The sequence below is a fragment of the Rhinopithecus bieti genome, unplaced genomic scaffold (genome assembly GCF_001698545.2).
Source record: "Rhinopithecus bieti isolate Rb0 unplaced genomic scaffold, ASM169854v2 scaffold_5478, whole genome shotgun sequence".
NCBI lineage: Eukaryota > Metazoa > Chordata > Mammalia > Primates > Cercopithecidae > Rhinopithecus > Rhinopithecus bieti.
Window position 1 is genome coordinate 2,198,337 of NW_016805008.1, and position 15,603 is coordinate 2,213,939.

At 37.0% G+C, this 15,603-nt stretch overlaps 1 protein-coding gene across 1 annotated transcript in view; it reads right to left on the reverse strand.

The window, feature by feature from the left end:
• The window catches only part of GUCA1C (guanylate cyclase activator 1C), a 49,466-nt gene that overhangs the window by 5,337 nt on the left and 28,526 nt on the right, over positions 1-15,603 (reverse strand). Inside the window, 3 exon segments of the mRNA XM_017870838.1 lie at positions 4,021-4,108; positions 8,620-8,750; positions 8,753-8,768. Coding sequence (XP_017726327.1) covers positions 4,021-4,108; positions 8,620-8,750; positions 8,753-8,768 — 235 coding nt within the window.

Here is a 15,603-nt window from a genome sequence, read left to right on the forward strand (position 1 = left end):
TAATAATAATAATAATAATAATAATAATAAATAATCACCCTTTTCATTTCCTCTTTGGCCTCTTTTCACCTTCACCATTTGTTATTACCAGCCACTTAAGTCTCCGTTATCCCTGTGCCTTATTTGGCTCTATGTGAAACTTACTGAGGCACTTTCTGCACTTGATGTTGTGAATATCCATAAATCTCCCTAAATCATGTCAAAAATGATGCCTAACCAGAGCATGGTAGAACATGGATTGCTGTTCTTCTGGTGGTAAAGCCTGCAGAATTCCACACTTAATCATTTTCCCTGACTTGTCTTGTCTCCTCTGTTTACATTTTTCAATAATATTGAATGTTTAGCTTCAATTTTCTGCCTCTGTGTCTTCAAGCTCTTTCCTGATGCCTTTGTTCATAATATAAAAATAAAATTAATTTGTTAAATTATAACAATAATATGTCCTCATGATTAAAAAAATTGAACAATACAGAAATGTAATGAAAAGAAACAAATTCTCCTTTAACCTCTTTCTGGCACCTGGTCTGACTTCCCACAGGAAATTAACTCCTGCTAACTGATCAAGGTTTATATTTTATGAAGTTTTTAACATATATGCATATATTTGTTAATTTCAAAAACAAAGAAATTCTAGATACCTTTCTTCCTATAGATAGAATTGCATATTGTGCTTGTTTCTTGATTGAATCTTTTCTTTATTCCTTATATGACATCTTCTTAGCAGATGCTCTTTCATTTCACGGTTATTTATAGAGCACCTAATGTGTGCCAGCATAGGATATATCAAAGTATACAAAACGGAAACGGTTCTTGCTTTCATGGACCTCATAGCTCTTCATCTTGTTATAAATCTAGCATTAATCCTGTACATTTATTTTGCTTAACCTTCTAACTTTGATTTACTAGTATAAGAATTATGCTTAGAATACTTCACAACTGTTGTGTATTTTTCTGTCACAACAGATGTGATGTTGACCATTCTTTTGCAAACAATTTACAATCAAATTGGGATTTTCATATACGTACCTAAAGTCTTCTTGTTGTATATTCGTGGGCTGTGATCATCTTTACTTTTGGTTTCAATATTCATAAGATTATCAGCACAGTGATGTGCTTGTTTTTTATTTTGAGAAATAAAATATATATATACATATATATATCAGCGTATAGTCAACAGCATTTTGGTATACTTAATTGAGCATCTCTATTTCTATCAATACTGATGTTTTGATAAAAATGATAATGAAAAATAAAAAATTATATTGGAGGTATAGAGAGTTGAGCTTCTACAAATGTGAATAGACATTCTCCTCTGTGGTGCTAACTCCCCCTTTATTTGTAAATGAAGCACTTCATATTATTCTTCTCTGTCAAATACTGGCCAAATCCTTTTGTACTTCTGCAAATATCAATGTTTTATATCTTCATTACTTTTTCTTCCTTGTCTTTGGTTACACTGGGCTGTCTCTGTCCACCAGCACATTTGTTAGCATCTTTTTCTTGATGTATGGAATGATCCAGCTGTCTCTTGATGAAACGATGTAACAGCTGTCAATAATTTTTTATACAAAAGCAAGGTCTATCAGTTTTAGTTCTGTATATGCATTTGCTAAGAAATAGTGATTCATAGTTACTCCGAAGTGTATATGGATGTGGATGTGTGTATAATTTTTTTAATTAAAATACAAGTTTTTGGGGCTGGGCATGGTGGCTCACACCTATAATCCCAGCACTTTGGGAGGCTGAGGCGGGCGGATCACAAGGTCAGGAGTTCTAGATCAGCTTGGCCAATATGGTGAAACCCCGTCCCTACTGAAAGTACAAAAATTAGCTGGGCATGGTGGCAGGCGCCTGTAGTCCCAGCTACTTGTAGGAGGCTGAGGCAGAAGAATCGCTTGAACCCAAGAGGCCAAGGTTGCAGTGAGCTGAGATCACACCACTGCACTACAGCCTGGGCGACAGAGCTAGGATATTATTTTAGGATAATATTATTTTCCTAATAATAATAATAATAATTTTTATGAGAGGAAACAATTAGTGTATTTAGTTTTATAAACTATTCTAGAAACTATAATTCATCCTCTTTTTCCTGTCATTGACTTATTCTTGTAGGTCAAAGATCCCATCTCTCTAACTTCAGGTGACCTCAGCTATTGCCCAGGCACAATTTCTCTTTTCTGAATTCACATCACTTTTAACCAAGCCCTTTCTATTTCAAGTCCCTTTCTAATCACAGTCCCTATTTTATTGATTCATTATACTTCACCCTTGGAGAATCTTCTTGGATAGTAAACAAAATTCTTGAATTATATTCACATTTTCTGGAATACATTATCTGTGTCCTCAAACTAATAGAATCTTAGTTTTTTCCTAAGAATACCAAAATCTTCATACTTCTCCGAGGAAGGTCACTTTCCTATTCCCCTCACTCCTAGCACTAGAAGCAGTGTTCATGGATATTATCAAACAATCTTGACCTGCCCTTTTGAAAGTCACAGTATAAACCAAGTCTTAAAACTGTAATGTCCCATCTACTTCCAGAGTACTCATTCTTCTACACCAATGCTTTCAGCCCCAGGCTGAAATGGATTATTTACTCTACTCCAATCCCTGCCATCCTGCAGCACCTCTAAGATTAAAAACAAAGTGAAACAGAATAAAATCTACAGCATTTCTCCAGTTTGATGACCACCATGTTCAGTTGCATATTCCAAATAAAGTCTTCATTGTCCTCACCAGACCCTTCACTCTCCATTTCTCTGGTCCTTTCCTAGTTGCACTTAGCCACCTTATCTACTCTGGGTAGTCTGACTCTGTTTCTTACAAGCTTTCACACATACTGGCATGTTTCATTATTTGATGTCGTATACTAGTAAGTGAGCATACTGAATTGAGATTCGGGAGAGGCAGATCTAGACCAAGGTCCTTAAGAGAAGAAGATTGATGTGACTGATGCATCTCCAAATTGCTTTCTTGAGCAGTATACTCTTGTCCTGTCATTTGGCTTGTTCGCAGTAGTGGCTGCATTTGAGCTTCCTCCTGGCCTCACCATCCCATCCTGCCACGCTGAGCTGCCACATTTTACTGGAACAACCTGCCACACTCAACATGGGAACATACGTCTCTACTGCCCTCTCGTGTCCACCAGAGGAAGTGACGCATGGTGGGCAGGTTGATGCCTTTGGAAGGAGTTTTGGAATGATGACAACTGTGACTGGCATGCCAATGCCTCTTTTCCATTTTTTTAAACGTTTTACTGATATCTTATATTTTTAACAATGTCAAATTTTGTTTTTCAAGGACCGTTCCTAGATCTTCTGCCTCAATCTCAAGTCATTATGTTCACCTACCTGTTTGCTGATATCAAAGCTATATGGTAGAAGCACTCATTTCTCTTGGGCTGTATCTTCCCTCTTCACTCCTACCTCTGAAGAAGAAAGGCACCTCCTCTGAGCTAAACAGGAACCCAGATTACAGAATAGAAAGAGCAGATGGAGAAATAATCAGAAAGAGCAGAAATGTAGATAGAAAAGGTAGAAAAAGCAGAAATGGAGGCAAGTGTGGACTCTTCTCCAGAAATGTTTAGTCCAAAGGAAGAAAAAAGTCTGACAGTAGAAGAAGACAGAATAATTGAAGGAAAGTTTTCGACAGTAGGGAAAACTTGAGTTGATTTATATGCTGATGGAAAACCTCCAGTGGAGAGGAACTGATTAATAGAATGTGTCTCAGAGCAAACAGCAGAAGGTACTTCATCCTATATTCTTCCGATTTATTCCCTCGTCTCACCTTTACTCTTTATATATCCCAACGTGTCAAGCATCACACATTGGAAATAAATATGGTCAATAAATATTTACTCAGTTGAATCATACTGAGAACATTGGATTGGTCCAGTTATGAAGCCCAAGTCACAACTAGGGTTCTCTTGCATGGTTCCTGCTTTTGTCTAAATGACACTCCCCACTACCACCATTTCCTATTTTGTAAGAAAAGTGATCCAGAAGAGAGTAGCTCCATTACCATCATTGTTTATATCGATCTTACGGAACACCAAGTTGGTGAATTCTTCAGGACTCAGGGTTTGCTGGCCATTGAGGGCTTGTACCGCCTGCAAAAAGACATTAAATCAAAGAGATCAACTTTTCTGGAAGCAAATACATTTTGCAACATTTCTGCTCCAATGTGACAGAATTTGGGGATGTGTTAATGTCAGTTGCTATCCAGCCTGTACCAGTTGTTAAAAGTAAATAAAAAGAAAAGATTGTATGTCAGTTCTGGGTAATGAGACTTGGAAATTAAATGAACTGAATAAAGATTGAAATCCTATTTTATACAGTATAAAGGGATAAAGGGATCCATTCAACATATTAGATCACAACAGATGCAATGAGCCCATTGGAGAAAATATTGTAGTGGTCATGGTCATAAGAATTCCAGACCCAGAAAACACATCGCTCTCAATTTCAGACGGGTTCATTTGGGTCTTATGGATGAAAGTAAAACGATGACCACAACGTTGTAAGAGTCTCAAGCTTCCTCTCCGGCTTCCACCGCTGGCACCCCTGGTTCTTTGTGCCTTTTTATATATATGCCTTCGAAGGGCACTGAATTTCTCCCACATTCTGCCAGAGACCAGGGGGCAAATGACATTTCCAGCCTTCCTAGAGGAAAGATGTAGCTAACCTCCCCTAATCCCAAGGTGATTAAATTAAATGACCCAGACTTGATATAGAACTTCATAATAAAATGAAAGAGGATTATTCATTTGGGAATTTGAACATAACTCTCTTGATTGAACATGAAGGAATCTTTAGAAAAACTTCTAGCAATGTATTTCAATTAGAGGACACAATCATAAATATGACTCTCTCTCTCTTGCTGCTTCCCAAGCATTACCAACGTTAAGTCCAGGATTAATCATAATAAGTGGTGGTAAAACACCAGTCTTGGCTTTAGCAAATTTAGGTCTCACGGATCTCATGGTTAAATATAGGACAATATTTAAAGTAACTGTTACATACATATAGCATCACATTTGAAGAAGATTTTAAGGATTTCTCAGTGTTTGGTCAGAGGCTTCAAAAGCCTAGAAAATTTGGCCAGGTATCAAGTATCCCCACATTCTGAAGTGATATTAGACCACATAAAAAGTCATAGCAAAAAATTGTGAGATCTTGATTTGTTCATCACCAATCTTCAGGTCATATAAGTGCAAGTGAAATACTGATTGGAAAGTGCAGGAGCACTGAGGGGATATTTTTGGAGGGAATCGTCAGCTTGCTCTGTTTTCCTTCTTTTTTAATTAGAAGCAGCAGGATCAGGGGATAGGCAGGAAGCTGCTGCTGCTTCTTCTTCTTCTTCTTCTTCTTCTTCTTCTTCTTCTTCTTCTTCTTCTTCTTCTTCTTCTTCTTCTTTCCTTCCTCATTTACTCATTCATTCTTCCTTCCCCAGTTTCCTAATGGCAGTATCTGAGCACTCCCTGTGTGGGAGCAGAAGGATGCAGGAGAGAAAGGGAAGCAGGAGAGTTCTCACATGGCAAGTACTGTCCTGGTTAGCTAATTTCAGTGCTTCCTGGACTGGCAGGTGTAGACGCTCTCTCCTGCAATTCTGTAGGCATGAATCATGCATCTTGATTCCAGCCGTTCCCTTTCCTGCTTAGAATTTCTTAAAATCTGCAGCCGGGTGCGGTGGCCCATGCCTGTAATCCCAGCACTTTGGGAGGCTGAGGTGGGTGGATCACGAGGTCAGGAGTTCATAGACCAGCCTGGCCAATATGGTGAAACCCTGTCTCTACTAAAAATACAAAAATTAGCCAGGCATGGTGGTGGGTGCCTGTAATCCCAGCTACTCAGGAGACTGAGGCAGGAGAATTGCTTGAACCCAGGAGGTGGAGGTTACAGTGAGCCGAGATCATGCCATTGCACTCCAGCCTGGGTAACAGAGAGAGACTCTGTCTCAAAAAAAAGAAAAAAGAAAAAAGAATTTCTTAAAATCTGCACAATTGCCATTTTTAGACGAGGCAATTCTTTCTTGTTCAGGCCTGTCCTGTGCATTGTTGAATACTTAGCAGCCTCCCTGGTCTCTAAGCAATAGATGGCAACAGCACTACGCATTCTGTATTCTCCAGCTCACCAAAATGTCTTCAGACATTGTGAAATGTCCCCTGAATAGAGATTCTCCTGGTTGAGAACAAGTGCTCTAGGTCTACCTGCAGCTTTGAGTTTTCTTCACATCTTCCAGTGGCCCTGCAGGATAAGATCTAACACAGATCTGTGCCAGCTTCCTCTCACAGTGTTCCATACCTGATCTATGGAAAACACCCTAGCATACTTTGGCCCAACAAATTCTATGAAGGCAGATACTTCCAAAGTGTGCACTCTTGCTGCCACTGTTTGCTTCTTTAGGCCTCTCACTCATGACTCAAACACTCACTGTTGTGATCCTCAAATTGCAGGATACAACCACAGTTCAATGGTTTCCTAACATACTCGTGTTATTGACCTGGGGGGGAGGGTCCTACTAAATAAATTTTCCTCAAAAATCCTTAAAAACCTTTCTCTGGACTGTTTTACACCCTTGAAGTGAGATTAAGCTATCTCCTTTGTACATACTGCCTATGCTCTGGTACTTCCTTGCAATCTCTTAATGCCTGGGCTGAATTCCATTTTAGCATCTGTATTGTATGTAGAGAGGACTTAGATTATATACTTTTTATTTACCTTGCTGATTTTTTTCACTTGCCTGTTGTATAGGAAGTATGTTCCTAGGCTACCAATTTCTTAATAAGTATATATTCCATTGCATTAATTTATTTAAACATTTTCCTCTTTTAGTTTTTTATAATGTTTTGCTATCTTAAGAGATTCTGTGATGTAAATCATAGGACTTTCATCTCTAATAATTGTTTTTCCTGACTCAAAATAAGTAATGCTAACTCTAAAATGAAGATCAGCTTTTAGCCTCTCGACGCAGATTACCACATTTCCCGGAACGTTTTATCCACTTACACTCTCTCCACAGTGTGTAAGGCGCCTTCCTTACCACGCTCTGACCAGAATTTGCTCTTATTGTTTTTAGTGCTGATTAATTTAGAGACAAATGGCATCTAATTATTAAATTTCTGTTCTGTGCTTTTATTATTTCAATTTTCCTGTGTTCTTTTTTTTCCTTTCTCAGCACTTTGAGGGAAAATTCAATTTGCGACTTACTACTTCTCTTTCCTTGGCTCACTAACTGAAGTTATACATTTTAACTAATAAAAATCTACAGCACATTTCCCCGTAAGTTATAGACAAAATCACATTTATCCTTGTTGTTCCTAATTCTTTTCAGAATCTGATGACTCTCTCCTTCACCCCAAAAAAGCATAACATACAGGCAAAATTTGTCATTAAGTTGAAGGGCTAAAATGACTCCTGAAGGCCATTGATTCTTAGATCCCAGACTAAAAACCCTTGTTTCGAGAAATGCTTTGGTGGCATCCTAAGATCTGTATGCTGTATTTACATTTTCATTGTTTTTAGAAGAAGCTGAGTGTTTAAAAGAACATTTTAAAATTTACATGGGGTTGGGTATTCTCCGTGGAATATTTGATATCTAATTTTGTGTTGCAATATATAAGGTATAGGCAGAATTTCTAAATTGTTCACTTGCCAAGTGAATCCTAGCACATTTTTTGTGTGAATGATCTATGTGAAATTAAAATATTAGCAATATTGGTATTATCCTACCCTTGAACTCTTTCCATATGTTGGTTAACTCTACATTCGCTTATTTAGCTTTCCATTTTTATCTGCTTTGAACATTTGTTGAGAAGTTTAATTATAAATGTAGTTCTACTCATTTATTTTTCTGGCATTTTTGCTAATATTTCTACTATGTATTTTATTTGTAACTCAGCTCCTTCATCTATGAAACAAAGAATTTGGACCAGATCATTTCTAAGACATCTAATTCTAATGCTCTTTGAGTGTGTGTTACAAATTCAATGTCTTGGATTCATAACATTAATTATACCTGGTATCTTCATTTAGATATAGTGTCCCACTTAACCAATTTTTACTCTGGGCTCTTTACTGTTTCATACCATGATAATAACTATCTCCTACTCCATTGGGGTGGTGGTATAGGGGCTTAGAAAGGCACTTATTGAACTTTAGATATGGAAAAGATCTGAGATCCCTGAACCAACTATTAGAAATACTTCAGTATAGCTCCCAGAAAGATCAGTCCTCACATACCTTCATTCTTAGTCCATGTCTCTTGTTAAACATATATAAACCAACTCATAGTTTAGCTATTCCTCACTAGGCATTCTGCACTGAGGCAGAGAAAAAGATAAGTTGTTTTGCACGCTCATATTTGTTTCATTTTTTTCATTGCAATGCTCTGTTAAATTTGTGAATGCCAGGGTGGATTGCACCAAGAAGGAAAAGCTGATTTGCTGCTGTTGCCCATTCAGTAATCAATAGGTTAAGTAAAGCTTATATTACTTCAGCAATTCAAAATGTATATCCCAAAAGCAGCCAACCCCATAGACAGCTGTTACCTACTCCATAGGAAGGGAAAGTGGGTTAACTGTATAGTGGCCTGAAAAGGGTACTTTACTGCTTCACTTACCACGAACATGTCCAGTAGTTCATTTTTGTCAATAGAACCATTTCCATCAACATCATACAGTTTAAAATACCATTTTAATTTTTGCTCCATTTTTTCTTGCACGATTAGATTTACAGCAGCAATAAACTCCAAAAGTCAATAAATCCATCCTACGGAAATTAAGGTGAAAAGAAAATAAATATTTAAGAAGAATAATTGTTTTTTATTTGAGAAGTCAGCATTCATGAACAGGGCCTTTAGTATAACTTAAATCAATCCAAAAGATTTCAGCATAAAACTTTTCCCTAGTGTTTCATTTAAAAAAAGTTTATAGACACAAGTGACTTTAATTTTACAATTAAGTGCCTTAAGTAAATAGGCATTATTTTTTTGTGTAGTTTTAGGCTCACAGCAAAATTGAATGGAAGGTACAGAGGTTTCCTATATACTCCCTGTCCCCACACATGCATAGCCTCCTCCATCGTCAACGTCTCCCACCAGAATGGTACATTTGTTACAATTGCTGAACCTACACTGACACATCATCATCACCCAAAGTCCATAGTTTACATTAGTGTCCACTCTTTGTACTTTACATCCTACAAGTCTAGATACATAATGCCCTGTACCCACCATTATAGTATTGCATAGAGTAGTTTTGCTATCCTAAAATTCCTCTGCGTTGTGCTAGTCTTCCCTAACTCCTGGCAACGATTAATCTTTTTATGGTCTCCATAGCTTTACCTTTCTAGAAAGTTACATGGTTAAAATTATATAGTGTTTAGTATATGGTACGTAGTTTTTTCAGATTGGCTTCCTTCACTTAGTAATATGCATTTAAATTTCCTCCTTGTCTTTCCAGGGTTTGATAGCTCATTTCTTTTCAGCACTATAAATAATACTCCATTGTCTGGATGTACTTCAGTTTATTTATCCATTCACTTCCTGCAGGACATTTTGGTTGCTTCCAGATTTTGGCAATTATAAATAAAGTTGCTATAAATATCTATGTGCAGATTTCTTGTGGACTTAAGTTGTTAAACCCTTTGGACAAATACCAGGGGATTTGGATGATATGTAAAAATATGTTTAGTTTTTAAGAAACTGCCAAACTATCTTTCAAAGCAGTTGAATCATTTTACATTTCAACCAGCACTGAATGAGAGTTCCTGTTGCTCCACATCCTCACTGGCATTTAGTGTTTTTAGTGTTCTGGATTTTGGCCATTCTAATAGGTGTGTAGTGGTATCTCCTTGTTTTAACTTGCAATTCCCTAATAATATATGATGTTGAACATCTTTTTATGTGCTTATTTACCACCTGTATTTCTTCTTTGGTGAAATATTTGGCCTATTTCTTAATCAGATTGTTTTCCTTTTTTCAATTTTTTTTTATTTCAATAGGTTTTTGGGAATTGGGGGCATTTGGTTACATGAATCCATTTTTTAGTGGTGATTTCTGAGATTTTGGTGCACCCATCACCTGAGCAGTGAACACTGTACACAAGGTGTAGTCTTTTATCCCTCGCCACCCTCTACCCTTTCCTCAAAGTCCAATGTATCATTCCTATGCCTTTGCATCCTCATAGCTCAGCTCCCACATGAGTGAGAACAGACATTGTTTGGTTTTTCCATTTCTGAGTTACTTCACTTAGAATAATAGTCTCTACTTTTATCTAGAATGCCATTATTTCATTCCTTTTTATGTCTCAGTAGTATTCCATGGTGTATACACACACACACACACACACACACACAAACACACACACATATATGGATAATTTTCTTTATTCACTCATTGATTGATGGGCATTTGGGCTGGTTCCATATTTTTGCATTTGCAAATTGTGCTGCCACACACACGCATGTGCAAGTATCTTTTTCATATGATGACTTCTTTTTCTCTGAATAGATACCTAGTAGTAGGATTGCTGGATCAAACAGTAGGTCTAAGTTTAGTTTTTAAGGAATCTCCACACTGTTTCACATAGTAGTTGTACTAGTTTACATTCCCACCAGCTGTGTAAAAGTGTTCCCTTTTCTCTGCATCCATACCAACATTTGTTGTTTTTTTGATTATGCCCATTCTTGCAGGAGTGAAGTAACATTGCATTGTGGTTTTGATTTACATTTCCCCGATAATTAGTGACATTAAGCATTTTTCCATATGCTTTTTGGCCATGTGTATATCTTCTTTTGAGAATTGTCTATTCATGTCCTTAGCCCACTTTTTTATTATTATTATACTTTAAGTTCTGAGATACATGTGCAGAACGTGCAGGTTTGTTACAAAGGTATACATGTGCCATGGTGGTTTGCTGCACCCATCAACCCGTCACCTACATTAGGTATTTCTCCTAATGCTATTCCTCCCCTAGCTCCCTACCCACCGACAGGCCTCTCCCTGTGTCCATGTGTTCTCACTGTTCAACTCCCACTTATGAGTGAGAACATGAGGTGTTTGGTTTTCTGTTCCTGTGTTAGTTTGCTGAGAATGATGGTTTCCAGCATCATCCATGTCCCTGCAAAGGACATGAACTCATTCTTTTTTATTAACCCACTTTTTGATGGGTTTGTTTCGTTTTTTCTTGCTGATTTGTTTGAGTTCTTTGTAGATTCTCGCTATTAGTCCTTTGTCGAATGTACAGATTGTGAGATTTTCTCTCACTCTGTGGGTTGTCTGTAAACTCTGCTGATTATTTCTTTTGCTGTGCAGAAGCTTTCTTAGTTTGAGTCCTATGTATTTATCTTTGTTTTTGTTGCATTTGCTTTTGGGTTCTTAATCATGAAGTCTTTGCCTAAGCCAGTATCTAGAAGAGTTTTTCTGGTGTTATCTTCTAGAATCTTTATGGTTTTGGGTCTTTAAGTCTTTGATCCATCTTGAGTTGATTTTTGTATAAGGTGAGAGACAAGGATCCAGATTTATTCTCCTACATGTGGCTTGCCAATTATCCCAGCACCATTTGTTGAATAGGGTGTCCTTTCCCCACTTTATGTTTTTGTTTGCTTTTTCAAAGATCAGTTGGCTGTATTTGGCTTTATTTCTGAGTTTTATTTCTATTCTGTTCGATTTGTCTATGTGCCTATTTTTATACCAATGCCATGCTGTTTGGTTGACTATGGCCTTATAGTATAATTTGAAGTTGGGTAATATGATGTCTCTAGATTTGTTCTTTCTGCTTAGTCTTGATTTAGCTATGCAGTCTTTTTTTTTTTTTTTTTTGGTTCCATATGAATTTTAGAATTTTTTTTTCTAGTTCTGTGAAAAATGTTGGTGGTATTTTGATGGGAGTTGCATTTAATTTGAAGATTGTTTTTGGTTCTATGGTCATTTTCACAATATTGATTCTACTCATCCATGAGCACGGGATGTGTTTTCGTTTGTGTCATCTATGATTTCTTGCAGCAGTGTTTTGCAGTTTTCCTTGTAGAGGTCTTTCGACTCCTTGGTTAGGTATATTCCTAAGTATTTAATTATTTTGCAGCTATTGTGAAAGGGGTTGAGTTCTTAACTTGATTCTCAGCTTGATCGCTGTTGGTGTATAGACGAGCTACTGGTTTGTGTACATTAATTTTGTATCCTTAACTTTTGCTGAATTCATTTATCAGGAATCTTTAGAGTTTTCTAGGTATATGATCACATCATCAGCAAACAGCAACAATTTGACTTCCTCTTTACTGATTTGGATTCTCTTTTTTTCTTTCTCTTGTCTTATTGCTCTGGGTAGGACTTCCAGTACTAAGTTAAACAGAAGTGGTGAAAGTGGGCATCTTGTCTTGTTCCCCCCATTCAGTATGATGTTGGTTGTGGGTTTGTCACAGATTACTTTTATTACCTTAAGGTATGTCCCTTCTATGCCGATTTTGCTGATGATTTTAATCATAAAATCGATTTTATGATTTTGTCAAATGCTTTTTCTGTGTCTATTGACATGATCATGTGATTTTTGTTTTGAATTCTGTTTATGTGGTGTATTACATTTATTAACTTATGTATGTTAAACCATCCCTGCATCCCTAATATAAAACCCACTTGATCTTGGTGGATTATTTTTTTGATATGCTGTTGGATTTGGTTTGCTAGTATTTTATTGAGGGTTTTTGCATCTTTGTTCATCTGGGTTATTGGTCTGTGGTTTTCTTTTTTTTGTTATGTCCTTCCTGGTTTTGGTATTAAAGTGATACTGGCTTAATAGAAGGATTGAGGGAGAATTCCCTCTTTCTCTAGCTTTTGGAATAGTGTCAATAGGATTCGTACCAATTCTTTTTTGACTGTCTAATATAATTCCGCTGTGAATCCTGGATTTTTTTGTTGGCAGTTTTTTTGTTACCATTTCAATCTTGCTGCTTGTTATTTGTCTGTTCATAGATTCAATCTCTTTCTGATTTAATCTAGGAGATTTGTGTATTTCCAGGAATGTATCCATCTCCTCTAGGTTTTCTGTTTTATGCACATAAAGGTGTTCATAGTAGCCTTGAATGATCTTTTGTATTTCTGTGGTATCGGTTGTAACATCTCCTGTTTCATTTCTAATTGAGCTTATTTGGATATTCTCTCTTCTTTTCTTGGTTAATCTAGTTAATGGCCTGTCAATTTTATTTATATTTTCAAAGAACTAGCTTTTTGTTTCATTTATCTTTTGTATTTCTTTTTTTTTTTTTTTCAATTTCATTTAGTTCTGCTCTGATCTTCATTATTTATTTTCTTCTGCTGGGTTTAGGTTTAGATTATTCATGTTTATCCAGTTCTGTGAGGTGTGACCTTATTTGTGCTCTTTTAGACTTTTGATATAGGCATTTAATGCTATAAACTTTCCTCTTAGGACCACTTTTGCTGTATCACAGAGGTTTTGATAGGTTGTGTCACTATTATCATTCAGTTCAAGGAATTTTTAAATTTCCATCTTAATCTCATTGTTGACCCAATGATCATTCTGAAGCAGGTTATTTAATTTCCTTGTATTTGCATGGTTTTGAGGGTTCCTTTTGGAGTTGATTTGCAATTTTCTTCCACTGTAGTCTGAGTGAAAATAATTTTAATTTTCTCAAATTTACTGAGACTTGTTTTGTGGCCTAACATATGGTCTATCTTGGCGAACGTTCCATCTGCTGATGAATAGAAGGTACATTCTGCAGGTGTTGGGTAGAATGCTCTGTAAATATGTGTTAAGTCCATTTGTTCTAGGGTATAGTTTAAGTCCATTGTTTCTTTGTTGACTTTCTGTGTTAATGACCTGTGTAGTGGTATCAGTGGAGTATTAAAGTCCTCCACTATTATTGTATTGCCATCTATTTCATTTCTTAGGTCTAATAATAATTGTTTATAAATTTGGAAGCTCCAGACCAGGCATGGTGGCTCATGCCTGTAATCCCAGCACTTTGGGAGGCCGAGGCAGGTGGATCACCTGAGATCAAGAGTTCAAGACCAGACTGACCAACATGATGAAACCCCATCTCTACTAAAAATTCAAAAATTAGCCAGGTATGGTGGCAGATGCCTGTAATCCCAGCTACATGGGAGGCTGAGGCAGGAGAATCATTTGAACCCAGGAGGCAGATGTTGCAGTGAGCTGAGATCGTGCCATTGCACCCCAGCCTGGGTGACAGAGCAAGACTCCATCTGAAAAAAAAAAATTGGGGAACTCCAGTGTTAGGTGAATATATATTTAGAATTCTGATATTCCTGTTGGACTAGTCCATTTATTATGATATAATGTTCCCCTTTATCTTTTTTAACTGCTGTTACTTTAAAGTTTGTTTTGTCTGATATAAGAACAGCTCCTCCTGCTCGCTTTTGGTGTCCATTTGCATGGAATGTCTTTTTCCACCCCCTTACCTTAAGTTTATGTGAATCCTTATTTGTTAGGTGAGTCTCTTAAAGGCAGCAGACGGTTGGTTAAGTCCTATTTATTCTGCCATTCTGTATCTTTTAAGTGGAGCTTTAGGCCATTTATTTTCAATGTTAGTATTCAGATGTGAGGTATTATCATATTGATTATGCTATTTGTTGCCTGAAGCTCTGTTCTTTTTTGAGATGGAATATCACTCCACCCCCCAGGCTGGAGTGCAGTGGCATAATCTGGGCTCACTGCAAGCTCCACCCCCCAGGTTCACACCATTCTCCTGCCTCAGCCTCCCAAGTAGCTGGGACTACAGGCACTCGCCACCATGCCTGGCTACTTTTTTGTATTGTTAGTAGAGACGAGGTTTCACCGTGTTAGCCAGGATGGTCTCGATCTCCTGACCTCGTGATCTGCCCTCCTCGGCCTCCCAAAGTGCTGGGATTACAGGAGTGAGCCACTGCGCCCTGCCTGGTTTTTTGTGTTTTTTTTTTTTTGTTTTTTCTGTTCATTGTGTTATTGTTATATAGGTCCTGTGAGATTTATGCTTTAAGGAGGTTCTATTTTGGTTTATTTTGAGGATTTGTTTCAAGATTTAGAGCTCCTTTTACCAGTTCTTGTAGTGCTGGCTTGGTACTGGAGAATTCTCTCAGCATTTGTTTGTCTGTAAATGACTGTATCTTTCCTTCATTTATGAAGTTCATTTTCACTAGATACAAAATTCTTGGCTGATAATTGCTTTGTTTAAGGAGGCTAAAAATAGGACCCCAATCCCTTCTAGCTTGTAGGGTTTCTGCTGAGAAATCTGCTGTTAATCTGATAGGTTTTCCTTTGTAGGTTACCTGATGCTTTTGCCTCACAGCTCTTAAGATTCTATCATTTGTTTTGACTTTAGATAAGCTGATGACTATGTGCCTAGGCAATGATCTTTTTGCAATGAATTTCCCAGGTGATCTCTGAGCCTCTTGTATTTGGATATCTAAATCTCTAGCAAGGCTGAGGAAGTTTTACTTTACTATTCCCTCAAATATGTTTTCTAAACTTTTAGACTTCTATTCTTCCTCAGGAACCCAATTATTCTTAGGTTTGGACATTTAACATAGTCCCAAACTTCTTGGAGTTTCTTTTTTTTTTAATTTTTTTTTTTTTTTTTTTTTTTTTTTTTT